This window comes from Crotalus tigris, unplaced genomic scaffold (assembly GCF_016545835.1).
Source record: "Crotalus tigris isolate CLP2741 ecotype Arizona unplaced genomic scaffold, ASM1654583v1 scf7180000019173.45859301935:6455823, whole genome shotgun sequence".
Taxonomy (NCBI): domain Eukaryota; kingdom Metazoa; phylum Chordata; class Lepidosauria; order Squamata; family Viperidae; genus Crotalus; species Crotalus tigris.
Genome location: NW_024097414.1, coordinates 352,014 through 369,578, shown reverse-complemented (window position 1 = coordinate 369,578; position 17,565 = coordinate 352,014). Strand labels below are relative to the sequence as shown.

The window sequence follows — 17,565 nt, the reverse complement described above, 5'->3', positions numbered from 1 at the left end:
GCAGCAACTAAAACCACTGTGCGTGTCGGTAGAACATTTTGATTCAAAGCAGCCCCCTGATCCGTAGGTTTACACATCAGCATCATCCACTTCACAGAGCCGGTACAAAGCACGCTTCGAGCTGTGTGGACGAAAAGCAGGATGCCAGCGTAATATATAAACACTCTTTGATATGGCAAGGGCTGTGCTTGGATCGGTTCTACAAACTTTAAATCACTTTCTAATTGCATTTCCCATCAGGTTTGTTCCAAGGAAGTTTTTGTCCTCTTTTTTTTTTAGTACAGTGAAAAAGAAAAAAATAGTTTCCAGTCGAAAAAATGCCCACCGTGATGCAAGGAAATAAAACACTCCTCTGTCATTTTTAATAATTTACCTCTAGCAGATTGTCTGACTAGTGTTTTCCATCTGGATGCAGCGATGAATTCTATTGCTGTGTTCTGCTCCTGGTACAGTAAAGCCTGACTGGCTTGACTCAGCAGTGCTGTTGAAAAGAACATTTAAATGCGGATGGCTTGGAGCACTTTTCAAGATGGCATCATGTGCAGACACCGTGACTCCAATCCTGCAGGGAATTGTGGAAAGACAACTTCCTGCAAAGCGTTTTGGGATTGGAGTCTTAACGACAAATAAAGAGAGCTTGAGAATTAAAGGGAATGTGATTGATGTTATTTACATTTACACACACACAGTTGCAGGGCTGAGTTCATTTTTTATATAAACGTTCATCCTGCTTGGGGAAAAGATCAGCCTGTATGCTTACACTTGGCTTAATTTTCTGGTCCTTCTCCCAGGTTTACCCCCTCCCCTCTCATTTTGAATTGCAATCCTTCAAAAAATAATCCAACTCATAAGCCTTGATCTGGTTCCTACATTGTTGAATTAGACATGGATTATCCTCTATTATGTGTATTCATGGACGGGAATGGGACAACTTGCCACGACCAACTCACCATGGAGAACCCGCTGTGGAACAATTGAACAATTCGATTTAATGATTTAAAATAAATAAAAAGTTATTTTAATTTTTGCCATTCACATTTCATTCTGTCCCTCCTTCTGCATCCTTCCTTCAATGATTCTATTCTACCATTTCTTTGATATCAGTGTAACTCTTGTCCTGTGGCAAGTTGACCGTAGTGAGTTGGCCGCGGCGAATTGTCATAGACCCATCGTGGACACGTCTCTCCTCCTGCGCAAGACCGTGTTTCCCAGAACTCAGGTTCAAAAATATGACCTCCAGGTCAAAAGGTCTGGAGACGTTCCCCCAAAGGGCATTTGTGAAGAAAGATGGGACCATACTCAGCAGGATAGCTGTGTTTACTGTGGACCACAGTTCTGTTAATAGTAGCAGCTAACAAAGGGACCTCACGGCCAACGAAACATGCTATTGGATGTACAAGAGTAATTCTTCACAATCACAGAAACAAAACAGCAACTGGGAAGGGAAGGAAGAAGAAAGTTAACAACTCAAGTGTCACAGCAGATGTTCTCTTCGCACACCTTTGACAGCAAAAACTGCCTTCTGCACATCTCTCCATGTCTTTGTGGAAACAGAACTAAAGGGGAGCCTTTTGGTTACCACCAGATTTAATTCTTTGTGCATCTAGCTGTTATAAATGGGATAGAACCACCTCCAGATAAGAAGATGTTTTCGACTTTCAACCATACTTGGGTGAGGAGCGTATTTGGACCAGACAGGGCAGAAGAGGAACCATGTCCACGTCCCCACCACCACATTCAGGAGCACAGATGATAAGAACTGTAGAAAGGGAGATCAACCACAAGTGTGGACCTTATTTTAGGATTTTGAAAAGTGGCAGGTGAGACAATAATGTGCAATAGAGGTTCATAGTGTTTTTAAACACCCTGGAAGGGAAAGAGCAATTTCTCTGATCATTTATGGTGAATACATTTTTCCCCTCTTCTTTCCCATGAACAAAGAATCCAATTTATATACCTGGATCTCTGTAAAAGGTACATCAATTCTTAGACAAAGAGCCTGGTGCAGACTATTCATCGGTGATGGCCACTGAGAAAGTTTCTGAAGAAGAAGTATGTTGAGAAGAATCCTAGCTAAGAGGGCCTATCAAGAGCAACCCTTTTTAGAAAGAGATGCTGGGATGATGGGATAGTTGAATTCAGATAAAATGTCGCTCTCTTAAAATAGGGCATCATATCCTTGCTGTAGTTAATCCTGCAGCCACCACAAAGCATCCTTGCTTGTCATTTTCATGGGAAAGCTCTTCTCGAGTCAGCAGTTGAGGAAGTCTTCCCAAAATAATATAGTCCGATAGATACTACAATTGATCTTGGTCAACAGGCTGAAATAGTATTGCTGTTAATGAAATTGCTCATCAAAGAGAGGAAGATGGAGAACTCTTATACGTTCTGCCTCTATGTCTAAGATGCTGTCTAAAACTGGCTAGGCTGCAGATAAAAGTCTCAACCCCAGCCATGGAAGATGTCCTACTTGGCCACCTCAAGATCCTGGTTCTTGCTGTAAATCCCACTAGTTCTGTAAACTAACACCTCGCATATTGGAAAAGGCACTAGTATTGGTCTACACGACAAAGACAAATCAGCTACAGAAAGAAAAGATACAGGAGGAAATTTGTGGAAGAAGTGTGTGGATCAAATGAAACAAGACCATGTCATGGTGAAGGGGTGATTAAGATCAACCACAAGCCTGCATAGATGGTTCTCGAATTCAGGAAGAGATGCTTCACAGTTCCTCAAGTTTGTTATTTGCTGAAATACTCCAGCAATATGTCTGTTCAGACAGTAACGTCAGCCTGCCTGCTGATCCAGGTCTGGCTTCTCAATCAATTCTGATCACTCAGTATACTTTGGGTGAGATGAGTCCATTCCCTACAATATTCTTTATTTAAAACATTATTATACAGGTAGCCCTCCACTTCCAACAGTTCATTTAGTGACCTGAACCCAATCACCAATTAAAATAATATCAATATGAAATTGGAAGGATGCTAGCAGCAGTCTGAATGTTCTTAATGCCAGCCTCTCGCTGTTTACATGCTCAGATTTTCTGGACCATCTTCCTTGAAAATTAACTCTGTTGCTACAGGGGACGACTCTTATAATGATAAGAATGGGGTGTGGATTCCCCAAGTAGTAATTAAGATATTACCATGTCTTCTCCTTAACCTATAATCTGAAACGGAACAATGCAGTCTGGATTATAATATGTAGATGAAAGCTGCAATGTGGACACTATCTTCTACAGCATTATTCATTTGAGAACTTAGGCTTAGCCATGGTCCAAGAGATTAGGGATGGTCTTCCAGAAGGCTCTTACACAATTCCATGAACAATTTCAGATGTGGTCCCCTCTTCTCTAGAGATTCTGGACAAGAGATACCAAATCAAAAGTCATTGTAGATGATTACACACTCTTCATTGTACACCCTTCATCCAAAGAAATCTTTTTGTTTGCACCTTTTTCAGGCAGAAGGTGGGGAATGAATGTTATTAGCTTGTGCTTTGTTCTAGGTCTTCGTTAAGTTCTTCTCTGCTTCCACTAGAATGTCTACATGAGTTTCTTTAAAGTCCTCTGTTCTGTAGGAGAACGAGCTGAGCTAGAAGGTGGGGTTAAAAGTGCCATCAGTTTGGAATCACTGCATAGCCACAAGAGACATCCCTTGAATTCTGTTGACCCTTATCTAGCACCAATTTAGCTTTGACCATTATAGGTGCAATAATAAACTCTTCTGTGGTTTGAACTCAACAAATGTTGTTAGCACTGGATATGTTCAATGCTACTCTTGTTTATAGGAAAGATGAAAATCTGGTTGGTCTGGCAGAGGTTTCCATTTTCCTCTTGGAGATAGAAAAGGATGGTCATTGCTTCCCAACATTGAACCAAGTCTGTAATAGAAGACAGAATGAAGTCATTCCTAATCCAAGCAATCTTACAGCTGACTCCCAATAATTGCTTATCTGTGTACCTTCCAAAAGAAATAGAAGGAAGAAGATAGATCAGGGAGAGGAATCACAAGGCCTCGTAGTAAAGCACAGCTCTTAAAAAACATCAGGAAACCAACCAATCCTGCCACTTGCCCAAGTTGGATCATTCTAAGACTGAAGTGCTAATGAAATGAAAGGTTGATTCAGTCTTCCTACCAAGATGAGGTTTTTAATCCCAAAGATAAAAGTCTGACCTCTTAAACTTTGGACAGAGAAAGGATTTCTCTGCTTTCTACAGATTTTGAACACCCACAATATTCTGTGTTCCAAAATAGCCAGGATGGAATTAAGACAAAGAGGAGAATTTGTTCAAAGAATTAAGGACAATTTCCTACTTCTCCAGGTACAATGAAACAGAAACAGATTAACAGAACGTAAATTTGTGAGATTGCCATGGGCCTTTCCCTCTCCAGGAGAACCTCTGATGTATTCCCAGCATTTTTTTTTCAAGAACACGCCCACATCCCCTTTCTCTCTCTTTTACGCTGATCCGACTGAAAAAAAAATATTATTACATATTGCTTCTTTATCCCTAACTAGCTTTTTTCTCGGCTGATCAAAAATTGAATTTCACCACCCCCAAAGGCTCCTGGGTTTCACCCTCACTTACTGAGGTCATAACAACCAGGTCTTGTTGTCTCTTTGGTAAAATAAAACACACACATACACACACACACATACACACGCACGCATGCACATACACACACACAAACGTACAAAAGCAACACACTGCCCAATACGCTTCTGGCCCACAACGTCTGGCATGAAAGTGTCTGTTCAGAAGGAAGCATTGGTGATGAGCTTTCTGCTCATTGGAAGTTGGATAGTCCTCATTTTTGTTCTCCTTCTGGTGTCCCTCTTCTCATACTGTTGTTGCTGGGCCATACCGAAACAAGAGAGGGGACGTGTCTTTGATTCGGACGTAGAACCTCCCATTGGGCCAGGTCTTTTGGAGCGAGAGGGGGAGAAAATTGTTGGGGAGCCACTGTTCCACGTCATCCGATACGAACACTAGTGCGAAGTGGCCCAACTGCTCTTCGCTGTAGCAGACAGAGTTGGCGTTTCCCAGGACTTTACGCGAGACCTCGTTCGTCTCCTGGACCACCAACTTCACCACGTCTTCTGCCAACATCTTGTTAGTGAGGGGCAGCTGTGAAAAAAAAAGAAAGAGAGGGAGGTGAGACCAAGAGGAAGGGCATGAGAGAAGGAGGGTATTTTCCAAGACGCTTCTTAAGAGCGCAGAGAAGAGCGACAAAAATGTTTAGGGCACTGGAGGCTAAAACATATGAAGAATGGTTGCAGGAACTGGGTAGGTCTAGTCTTATGAAAATAAAGACCAGGAGTGATATGATAGCGGTGTTCCAATATTTGAGGGGCTGCCACAAGGAAGAGGGGATCCATCTATTCTACAAAGCACCTGAAAGCAGGACAAAGAAGCAATGGATAGAAACTGATCAAGGAGAGAAGCAACCTAGAACTAAGGAGAAATTTCCTGACAGCGAGAACAATTAGTCAGTGGAACGACTTGCCTCCAGAAGTTATGGGTGCTCCAACCCAGAAGCTTTCTAAGAAGAGATAGGACAACCATTTGTCCTATCTAGAAGACAGATAGAAGACCTCCAAGGTCCCTTCCAACTCTGTTACTCTTTTATTACCTAGATAACACATTTATCAAATTAGAACCTCATATATATTTTTTTGTTTTGTACTTTCTTACAATGTGTACTCTTGGTTTGTCTCTCTCCAAGACATTTTGCAAAGCAGAAACTCCAGTACCTAGACAGAACCACACCTAGATGTAATCTCAGACTTTGTCACGAAACTAAGAGACTTCTGCTCCTTCTGGCTTACGGACACCGAGGAGGAGACCCAAAACTAAAAGAGGGACAGGACTGCTCAGTCTTGGGAAAAGCCATGATTTCCCCGCAAGCATTCCTTCATTCTCAACATTGCACCATGATGCTAATCGAGCGGAGCCGGGACTTTAAGGGTACCTTGACGCTGGTTTCTTTGGAGAGCCCCGTTTCGTACTGAGCGCACACACGTACGATGAAAGAACCTGGCAACCTGGCCCAGTTTGCTACATGTCCCGGCTCAGAGGTGTCCCGGAAGGTCTGAGTCCACTCTACTGAACGTGTCCGAAACACGGCCCCTGAGCTCTCTGCATGCCAATCGTGGCTGGAGCTGAAAGCCGACCTCGTTATGGTTGGCACGGGGCTGCAGTGGGCAGCAGTCCTGCTCTCGGTTGGGGAGCTGTCCACCGAACCAGGGCAAGACTTCCTGGCTCCGTGGCAAAAGGGCTTGGGGAAATCCAGACTGCTGGTCCGGACGCAGTAGGCCTGCCTTTTCTCCGTGATGCGTAGCAGTTCAATCTGCCGGCTGGGAAGCACAAAATCACTGTCGTATTGCTCGGAGAGGGATGGAGGCTCCTTGGCAGGCATGGCGGGCACCTTGAGCTCATGGCTCTGGAGGACGTCCGGGGCGCTGTCCCTCAGAGGGCGGGGGGTTCTCCTCCTATAGCATTCGAGGCCTGAGGACGAGTAGACGAGATCCAGTTCCCGGGGGCTCTGGGCGCTGCTGGAGTCATAATCACTGTCGGTGGCTAAGAACACTTCTGAGGAGCCCTCCTCATCTGAGACCCCGTGCGAGTCTGCAAGGAGAAGACACAAAGGTCACTGCAGCCTCTCCCTCCCTCCTGTGGTCAGGTATCTCCCAAGGACAGGCAGTCCTCGATTTTCATTTAGGGACTGCTTGAAGTTACAATGGCGCTGAAAGAAGTGACCCACAAGCGTTTTTCACACTTACAACCTTTGCAGCAACCCCCATGGTCATGCAATCAAAATTTGGACGCTTGGCAGCTGACTCATATCTATCTATCTATCTATCTATCTATCTATCTATCTATCTATCTATCTATCTATCTATCTCTGTCTATCTTGTCTGTCTATCTGTCTATCTATCTATCTATCTATCTATCTATCTATCTATCTATCTATCTATCTACCTATCTATCTCTGTCTACCTTGTCTGTCTGTCTGTCTGTCTGTCTGTCTGTCTCTATCTATCTATCTATCTATCTATCTATCTATCTCTGTCTATCTATCTATCTATCTATCTATCTATCTATCTCTGTCTATCTATCTATCTATCTATCTATCTATCTATCTATCTATCTATCTATCTCTGTCTATCTTGTCTGTCTGTCTGTCTCTGTCTATCTATCTGTCTGTCTGTCTGTCTGTCTATCTATCTATCTATCTATCTCTCTCTCTCTATCTTGTCTGTCTGTCTATCTATCTATCTATGTCTGTCTGTCAAACAAAAATTACAAATTTGAACGAACCAAATGAAAAAAAACCCATTGAGCCCAAGGTTTACTGTTGCTGAGCAAGGCAGTTGTTATCTAAGAGATAGACACAGACAGACAGACAGATAGATAAATAGACAGAGACATATAGATAGATGAGATAGATATAGATAAGATAGACAGACAGACTGATAGATAGACAGGTATAGATAGATGACATAGATAGATAGAGAAGATAGATAAGAGATAGATAGATAAGAGATAGATAGACATAGACATAGATAGAGGGGATAGGGATTATTCCTTGTTTGTCCTGGAGAGTTTCAATAGCCAATTTTAAGGCAGAAGTCACCTACCAGAAGAGGGATCCAACTGGTAGTCTACAAGGTCCCCTGTAAAAACATAACACACACTCACCAGAGTTGAGCTTACGGCTCATTTCAGGAGACGGGTTTGGCGAGGGAAGGAAGTCTAAGTGAGAAGAGGTTGACTGAGTTGTCTCATTTTGTGCTGTGCCCGATTCTTTGATGAACCACACAAGTGGGAGGCCACAAGATGGTTGCTTGTACCGGGCATGTTGCAAGGCATCCATCATCCAACGCATTTCTCGCCAAATCTCTTCCATTTGCTGTCCAAGAAAAGGGAGCCAAAGAATCAGATCTGAATTTCAGAGAGCTGCAAGACCACACATTCACCATACTTTGCCTATCATAGGTTTCTGGTAGAAACCACAATGGTGTCCAAAAGCACCATCATCCAAAACCCAAAGCAGAAGTTACAATGTCTTCAAGATCCCCACGGTCACGTGATCAAAATTCAGACGGTCGCAGTGTCATGTGATCCCCTTTTGTGATCTTCTGACAAGCAAAGTCAATGGGGAAGCCAGGGTTACTTAACAGCCATGTTACTAACATAACAACTGCTGTGATTTGTTTAACAACGGTGGCAAGAAAGGTTGTAACCTGAGGTAAAACTCACTTCACAACTGCCTCACTTAGCAATAGAAAAGTTGTGGTCAATTGTGATTGTTAAGTTGAGAACTACCTGTACTGCAATAGATTTAGTTGGCGCCATACTAACTTTTATGTTTTCCTGCATTTAATTAATGTTTTTATTTCTTTTATGTATGTTTGCTTTTTAAATACATATTTTAGCTTTTAAAAAAGTGTTTAACCTCATGGGTTTTATATTTTTTAGCTTTTTAAAATGATTTTTAACCTTGTGTATTTTTAGTAACCTTTAAAGTTATTAACTGTTTATATTCCATCCTTCTTAGGCTGATCTATGACCGTAAGGTAGATTTCGTTTGATTAGCGCGGCCTAGATTATATTGACACAACTAGGACTTACAGCTTGGGCAAGCGGTTAAATACATATCGATCCCACATTTTCTGTCTCATATTTTCTGTTTCATATGGTTGATCGGGATTCTGATAATTCTGATAAGTGGACTAAATATTCTTATGTTGAAATGACAGAAATAAAATTCAAGCCTTAGCAGGCCTTCGGAGTTGAGGAACCTTTGATAAAGAAGCCACAAGCTTACAGATGAGCATCTGATCGTAACCACAGGATGCGTGCTCAAGTATTTTTGTAACATCTGTACCTTATCTACCATAAGCCAGGTTCCTGTTATGCAACCAAGTGGAACTAAGACACATATGTATGCTTGCTTCCAAATGCATTCGGGGTTCTTCCAGCCTTGTGGCAGGACTCATCTTTGTCCAGTGCTAAATAAAGGTGTTACCTAGAGAGAGAACTTGGACTCTGCCTGTTGGTTCATGCTGAGCCACACCTGGTTCCTTGCTTCACAATACCTGTATATAATCCTGAACTTGTTGGTGCCGCTGTTTGGCAGTAGTTACTTCTGCGTCTGAAAAGGCCTCCCTGAGGCTCTGTTGAGAGAGCAGTGATTCCAGCTCTAGAAATGCAGATACTTGGCAATACTGGCTAATGAATTCATGGTCGTAAATGAAGAAGTGAACTAGAAAAGAAAGAGAAGGAAGGACATTGGATGTCGTGAAAGAAAAAAGCATCAAAGAAGCAGAAGCTGATTCTTGCATTGATTCAAATGGAAAGAGGCCTCCTATGATTTTTGATCTCTAGTTTAAGTGGCATTTGATGATGGGAGACCTATTTATTGGTAACTTCAAAACTTCAGCATCTACAGCTTTGTCTGTTAGTCCCAAAGTGCTTTTTCAAGGGCCAACTGGATTTCCTTGTTTTTCTTTCAAGGCGTTTCGCTTCTCATCCAAGAAGCTTCTTCAGCTCTGACTGGATTGTGGGGCTGAAGAGGCTTCTTGGGTGAGAAGTGAAGCGTCTTCAAAGAAAAACAAAGCAGGTCCAGCTGCCTCTTGAAAAAGCACCTTTGGGACAAGCACGATCAGGACGACTGAGAATCTCCATGGACCTTTGTGTGTTAGTTACTCGTTCTTTCCAGATCGTTTTTCTTGATTCAAAAAACTACACCTTTTCATACAAAGGATGGAGCACATGCTTCAAAGAGAAAAAATAAATCAATCTGAGTCAATTGTAAAAAAAAAAAATGATTGCAGTGTACTATGAGTTCGGCATGGGAAAATGCCTTCTTTTCTAGAGAAGAGAGACAGCGCAATGATTTCATACAGGGAAAACAACACAGCAAAGAATAGCATGATGGAATCTTACCTTCAAGGAGGACAACGGGGTCTAGGACAACTCACTGTGGCCACCTCGCCATGGCTGAATCCCACTTGCTGCGGGACAACTGACCGCATACAATTCCACACGGGATAACTCAACGCAATCAGTGTTATCCGCATTGGTTCTTCGACATTATTTCCATTTTTGTCAGTGGAAGCAATGTCGAAGAAACCGGGTGGATAACATTTATCACACTGAGTTATCCCGCATGGAATTATCCACGGGGAGATGGCCACTGTGAGACGGCCGCGGAGAGATGCCACGGGGAGTTGCCCACAGGGAGTTGTTCCATTCCAGGGACAAGGAATGAAGTCCTCCGTGCAGTTGCTCACCTAGCTCGAAGATCTGAAGAGGAAGGGTGAGGAAGCCAGTCCGAGGGGTGTGAGGGTTATTCTGGCCAGGAGCAGTACACACATCATCTGAAGGAGGAAGAAGTAGAAGAAAAGAGACCTGCCTTCCAAAGTCCAGAACTTCCTGACTGTACAGGCGGAAATCTTTGGCCTGAAAAAAAAAAAAATTCAACAGTGGAAAATAGTTTTATTGGTGTGAAGTCTTACGTTGTAATTGACTTTCTCCAAGCTCCCAGTTGAAGAGGTATGAAACAGAGAGGGAGGGGGCTTCTCATTGCAGCACCATGTTTATTTTTTATTGCACTCATATCCTCCCTCTTTCTTTGATGCTAAAATATTGGCCCAAAGTTACTCCAAGGTTACTCTGTAACTATATGGTCAAGTGAGGACCTGAATCTGAACCTCCTGAGTCCATGTTTGATCTGTTAATCAATGGTGATGGAGGAAAGTGGATTCATAAAGATCTTTTTATATATATATATAAAAACTAGCTTGTAATTCCCAACCATTCAGCAACTGCCAAAATCAACAATGTCCAACCTTTTTTTTGGGGGGGGGGTTATATTGAGATGGCTTATAATGACCAGAATGTCTTAGAAAAATATTTTGAACTTTCCCATTGTCACACAGACTTCTCATTAGATTCTGACGAATAATGTACAATACAAATGCATTTTACTCGAGGTCGGAAGCAAAGGAATTTGAGAAGCTACTATTTTAGTGGCCATTTCCAAGTCTTATTCAATTTCCCCCTGAATTAATTGGGCTGAAGAATGCCCAAATATTATGACAATTTAGGGCTGCTTAATATTTTAAAGAAATAAAATAAAGTCCCTCCAACAAGACGTTTTGTGAATTTTGAGCCTGACAAATAAACAAAGGATGTAGATCTGGATTAGTTAATATTTGTAAAGCTGATTTGCTTTAGAAGTGGGGCTTTATCACCGTTCAGGCTACAGATATGAGTCTCAGCTGTTCAATGCCCCCCCCCCCCAGGCCCAATGTAATATTTCTGGTCGTATAAGTGGTTCTAAAGTTTTATTGTGAATTGAATACTAAAATCTGGAGAGAGGCTGAGAGCAGATGCGGCTGAATTAATAATTTAACTTTCCCCAAAATTGAGGACATGCCTTACTGGCATTGCCAATCATTAAGAGATATACAGATGCATACATTTGATTCACATCCCTCATATGAAGCTCTCAAGGAGAGGGTTACAAGTGGGTTGTTGTTCCCATGACAACAATTTACACCCTCTTACATGTGAGTTAACTGGACTATTGTTAAATGCACTCATATCAGGTCATTTATATCAACGAGGCGTTAACAAGATTGACTTGCCCAAGATCGGGGCCACTGTGGCCTTGTAAAGAATCTCCATCAAAACTGGAAAGATGTCAACCTTTGCCTAAACTTCATTGTTGTGGATTGTAAGAATAAGATGGGACCAGTTCAGACATGCTATAAAATCCACAATATTTCTTTCTGCCTACCCCCATAACGTGATTCCCACCTAGGATCTACCTCGTGAAGTGGGATGTTGACCAGTTGCATCAACTCTCTGATGGCCCCTTGGAGCTCCTGGAGAAAAAGCTGCTGAGAAGTTTCCAGTTCTTGCTCTGAGGGAACAGGGTCTTCCATGCTAGCCAGGGTCTGCAGCCATTCCCATTCCTCTCTTGAATGTGGGAGAACGGATAAATGCAGAGAGGAAATCAGGGAAGTAAATGCCTCCTTATCCACCGTAGACAAGTTGAATCAAACAATGGGCTTTGTAGTGTTGGTACTTTCATACTTCAAGCAGCAGACGACCCTGCTGCTTGACTAATGCAATTGATTTTCCATTCCATTAACTGTATACAGGTAATCCTCAACTTACAACCAGTCACTTAAACTACTTAAGATCCAGATTCAAAGTTCTAACAGATCCCACTCCCTCAGACCACCACCCCAATGTAGAAAAACAACAGGCTAAGCTGGAAAGTGGGGTTAAATGTGTCATCAGTTTGGAATCCTTGCATTGCCACAAGAGACTCAAGTCCAGCCCCCTGTGAATGCTGTTCACCTAGTGGCAATTTAGATTTGACCATTGGTTGACCAGATTCTTGTGTATGGGTAGTGATAATAAACTCTCCTGTGCTTTGAACTCAATGAAGGCTCCTGGTTATTTGCATTCACATGACCAAACATTAGGCACTTGGCAACTGAACTGCGTTTACGGTTGCTTACAGCATCCTGATTTCACATGACTGTGTTTTGCAGTGGTTGTGTGGAAACCTGGCAGTTATTTCCAGTTTTTTTTGGGGGGGGGGGGTAAAACCACGCCCATAGCAAGTCACTGGTTTGGTTTACGACTGGTTGGGTTCATTTAACAACTACCTCAAGAAATGTTGTAAAATCAAGTTATTCAGGTGTTTTATGACCGTCACAAGTTACAACCCTGATGGCCAGGCTCCATCACAATCCTAAATTAAAGGCAACCTATATTTCACATTGTGTATACAATTCATGACCTGGCTATATCTGGTTTTAAAATTCCCAAGCAAATCTGCAGGCAAACCATCGGCCCAGTTTCTATAACTTTGTCTTGGGTCTCTCTCTCCCCCCTTTGCTGTTTTGTTTTGGCCAGGAGATGAACTTGCAAAAAAAAATCTCAGCTCAACCTAATCTGGCTACAGAGATAGAACGACCGTTTGGAAGAGCCGCCAATAAAAATCAGCTCTCATTCGAAAGTCCTACCTGGATATGTTGGGATTGCTCCGTATTTTCACATGACATAAGATGTTGGGTAACTGTTCCGGCACCAATACTCGGATCTGGTCAACTGCGCTGCAAAGCTTCAGGTAACCCAGATAAAGTCCAGGGGGAAGCGCCTGGCTGCTGTTCTGATGGTAAGCTAATTTCTCCTGGGGGAAAAAAAAAATCATTAATAAGAAATGGCCATGGAGAGGATAGCCTGTTCTCCCAGGAAGTCTTGCTGAAAAAAATTTCATGAAATCCAAGAAATGGGAAAAACACGATTATCAGGCACTAGGCTAGAAACCAGGTGATGGTGAGTTCTAGTCCTGCCTTAGGCATAAAAGCCAACTGGGTGACTATGGGCCAATCACCAGGAGATAGTGAGTTCTAGTCCCGCCTTAGGTATGAAAGCTAACTGGGTGACTTTGGGCCAATCACCAGGAGATGGTGAGTTCTAGTCCTGCCTTAGGCATGAAAGCCAGCTGGGTGACTTTGGGCCAATCACCAGGAGATGGTGAGTTCTAGTCCCGCCTTAGACATGAAAGCCAGCTGGGTGACTGGCTTTCAAGGGCTAGGAAACAGCGAGTTCTATTTCTACTTCTTTCTACCTTAGGCATGAAACTGGTTGACTCTGGGCTGATCGCTAGGCGTGTGTGAGTTCTAGTCTCACCTTAGGCATGAAAGCCAGCTGGGTGACTTTGGGCCAGTCACTCTCACTCAGGCCAGCCCACCTCACAGTGTTTTTTGTGGTTTCCCCAATAGGAGGAAGAGAGGAGTAACAGGCCTGTTTGCCACCTTGAGTTACTTTTTAAAATAATAGAGGTGGAACAAAAATTATCTATCTAAATAAATAAATGAGAATCAGCCTAGGGCAGGGATAGGCAACCTTGGCTCTTTTATGACTCATGGACTTCAACTCCCAGAATTCCCGAGCCAGCACGGCTCAGTTTGGAAACCTCTCCCTTTCCCCTCAGCATGGCTGGCTCAGGAATTCTGGGAGTTGAAGTCCACAAGTCCTAAAAGAGCCAAGGTTGCCTGCCCCTACGCTAGAGTTAAAAGACAGGTGGTTAAATAAATAAGAAGCCAAGCGAATTGATCAATTTGAATTAAAGCTTCAACTGAATCATTTTGTCTGTAGTTTCTTGCTTCTAACCCGCATCCAAAGTCCTCAGAGACAGGCTGGTAAGGCTGGGGAGTCACCAGCCACATAACAGAGGATCAAGTTTTGAGGAACAGCCAGACCGAGGTTGCAATCTCAAGTAAGAGACAGGCAGACTTGAACTAGCCCTTTAGTAGCTTGGCCTTGGCTAATCCTAGCAACCCCTTTGAACAAACGCTGGATGTTCCAAGAGCCTTTTGTTGTCGCAGATGCTTAGCCGCAGCAAAAGGAAATGGAAGGACAGAGAAATCTCCCAAGGGGTCAGGAAGAGAGGAAGGGATAGGCATTCATAGAAGGGGATTCTTTGGCTAAGACCTGCTCAAAGAGTTGGGAAAACAACTGTGACCGGAAGCGGAGACAGCAAATGTCTCCACAATAATTAACTGAATCCCTGGTGGAAACCTCGACAACTGGAGACCCCGTTCTTTCATTTCTGCTGAGGGACACATACCACAGGGAGAAAGTAAGCCACGAGGGACCTAAGGCTCTCTCCTGCCTCAAGAGGGCTTAGCGGGATCTGAATTTTAATTAAAAAAGAGGGGCTTAGCTCCTTAATATAGTTTAAATGGCAGGGTTTTGTTCTGAATGATGAATAATATCTAAATATAAGATTGATAAAGTCTGTCAGGCGACTGGTATTCTATCTATCTATCTATCTATCTATCTATCTATCTATCTATCTATCTATCTGATTTATTAGCCGCTGAATTCAGCCACTGGTATTTTACTTATTTATTTACTGACAATTATATATTGGCTACCCATCTTATCACAGGGTTTTGTCCTAAATGATGAATATTTAAATATGATAGATGAAGTCTGTCAGGCCACTGGTATTCCTTCCTTCCATCCATCCATCCATCTACCCATCTATCAAATTTATTAGTCATTGAATTCTGTCTGGCCACTGGTATTTTACTTATTTACTTACTGACTTAATTATATACCAGTATTGGGCACTCATCTTAGCACAGGGTAACTGTGAGCAGCTTAACCATGTTAAACATTCAGTGTATTTTCTAATTAGACTGGAAGCATCTTACCAAAATCCAAGCTCAAGGTCTCCTCTATTGTACCCTAGCAGAGATAACTTACTGGGAGATACTCAGGATCTGTGACAGCCTCTGTATAAATCATTTCTCCTGCCATTAAAGCAGTATTTCTAAATCTTGGATGCTTGAACAGGGGTGGAATTCAACTCCCAGAATTCCCCAGCTTTGCTGCCTGCAGAATTCTAGGAATTGAAGGCCACCTATCTTCAAGCTGACAAGGTTGAGACATGCCACATTAAAAGTGATATTTCCCCCCCTCAATAACTGAAGGAGGACCTTGCCTTTTCTGCTATGAAATGAGTTACCTGCATGGTCATGAGAAGGACATCCAGAGCTGTAGGTTCTTCGGGGGAAGAAATTGACTTGCGAGTGGTCTGCAGCTTTGACAGAGGGACCCAGCGAACGCTCTCAAAAGTCTGGCTGGTCTTCACTTCTTTTAGGGTGACCACCAAAATGTTCCCTTGCTTGTCTTTGATGGGTTCGAAGAACACCTGACCCAGGTCTTGAATTCCTAGCAGACCCTACAGAGCAACCGAGAGAGAGGTGACAGCCTCAGATGGTGTATCTACTACAGGTTTGCAGGCGTGCAATGCAGTTGGGGGTGTAATTATCTAGGTCAGGGGTCTTCAGACTCGGCCCTTTTATGACTCATGGACTTCAACTCCCAGAATTCCTCAGCCAGCATGCCTGGCTGAGGAATTCTGAGAATTGAAGTCCACGAGTCATAAAAGGGCCGAGTATGAAGACCCCTGATCTAGGTGGACGTTTCATGTTTTCCTTGGTAAGAAAATGACACCATTCTTTACTATGTATAGGTGGTTCTTGACTTGTACGACGGCATGGAAAAAAGTGACTTATGACAGTTTTTTACACTTACAACCATTGCAGCATCCTCAAGGTCACGTGATCAAAATTCGGACGCTGGGCAACTGACTCGTACTTATGACAGTTGTAATGTCCCGGGGTCACATGATCCCCTTCTGCGACCTTCTGACAAGCAAAGTCAATGTGGAAGCCAGATTCCCTTAACAATCATATTACTAATTTAACAACTACACTACTCACTTAACAAATGCTTCTGTTTTAGCAACAGAACAGTTGGGTTCCATTGTGGTTGATAAGTTGGGCTACCTGTAAAATGGACTGAAGGGACCATTTTTCACACTTTTAAGATGTTGGAGCCGAAGAGTTTAACTTGGATCTGCTTAATGACGATGTGATTCGCTGAACGACTGCAGCAAAAAAAAGTGTCATAAAACTAGGTGTGACTTACTTAACAATTGCCTTGCTTAGCAACGGAAATTCTGATTCCCAACGACAGTCGTTGGTCAAGGACAACCTGTATGCGCTGGACAGGTGTGTCCTAAAATCTTTGGAGCTGTTGTGTCTGAAAGACGCCGTTTTTACCTGCATCTGTGAGATGGCCAGCAGCATCTTGAAGCGCGTTTGGAGAACACACGAACAGGAAGACTGGGAGACGGAAACGCACTGTCGCAGCCACATGATTTCATCCCACATGCACGACACCTACGGCAAACACAACAAAAAGGGTGTGCACCAATCAGGCTAAGGTTCTCAGGCTCATCCCCAGCTTGGACGCCTACCCCAAACCGAGATCAACTCTGTCAAACATCTCCTGTCCCCTTTTTCTGCCAAGAAGATGCTTTATATATATATAAAAGCCATACTGATAGGAAGATTCAAAAGAGGCTATTTTGGCAGATGACACTTCACTGCACCTCCTCGGATGAAGAGAAAGAAACGCTATCGCTAAATTCTTCAATAACAGCCAATTAAAACCCCCTAAAAGCAGCAAATTAAAACCTGCTAAAAACAGTCATTATGCATCAAGCAGGGCACTGTATCAAGTCAACAGCCTTAATTAACATATGGAGCGACTTTAGGTGAAGAATGCCTAAAGCCAGGGTGAGGGGTGGCGATACTTCACGTCTCCAGATGTTAATTGAAGCAGGAAAATCTGGTTCCAAAGGCAGATAGGTCTGAACACAGAGTCATCCCTCTGGGAAGCTACGCCGCAAAGGGCTTACCGATCCGATCGTGGCACACATGGCTAAAACCGTTAAAATTTTATAAGGGGCTCACCTTGGTGAACCAGAGGAAATCCTGCATAAGCAAGCAGGAATAGGTGTCATCAATCTCCACCACCGGGATCTGGTCTTCGGGGGTCACCAGAATATTGTCATCCTTGTAGAAAATGGAGGCGAGATAGAGACCCCTGGGAAGAGAGGAAATACGTTGTCAGTTTATCAAAATATAACCTGCAGAAATGCAAAG

At 43.0% G+C, this 17,565-nt stretch overlaps 1 protein-coding gene across 10 annotated transcripts in view; it reads right to left on the bottom strand.

Annotated features, from left to right (window-relative positions):
* Positions 1 to 649: 649 nt before the first annotated feature.
* The window catches only part of LOC120315768 (ankyrin repeat and fibronectin type-III domain-containing protein 1-like), a 258,611-nt gene continuing 241,695 nt past the window's right edge, over positions 650 to 17,565 (bottom strand). For 8 of the 10 annotated variants that reach the window (XM_039360645.1, XM_039360648.1, XM_039360646.1 and 5 more), the window contains 10 exons: positions 17,374 to 17,506; positions 16,678 to 16,797; positions 15,576 to 15,791; positions 13,060 to 13,226; positions 11,848 to 11,998; positions 10,306 to 10,474; positions 9,109 to 9,275; positions 7,709 to 7,919; positions 5,979 to 6,634; positions 650 to 5,134 (listed from right to left, as the gene is read on the bottom strand). In XM_039360645.1, the coding sequence (XP_039216579.1) occupies positions 4,847 to 5,134; positions 5,979 to 6,634; positions 7,709 to 7,919; positions 9,109 to 9,275; positions 10,306 to 10,474; positions 11,848 to 11,998; positions 13,060 to 13,226; positions 15,576 to 15,791; positions 16,678 to 16,797; positions 17,374 to 17,506 (2,278 nt within the window). In that variant the 3' untranslated portion in view covers positions 650 to 4,846. The remainder of the gene's footprint in view (positions 5,135 to 5,978; positions 6,635 to 7,708; positions 7,920 to 9,108; positions 9,276 to 10,305; positions 10,475 to 11,847; positions 11,999 to 13,059; positions 13,227 to 15,575; positions 15,792 to 16,677; positions 16,798 to 17,373; positions 17,507 to 17,565) is intronic. The other 2 variants (XR_005558767.1, XM_039360650.1) reach the window with 2 other exon arrangements.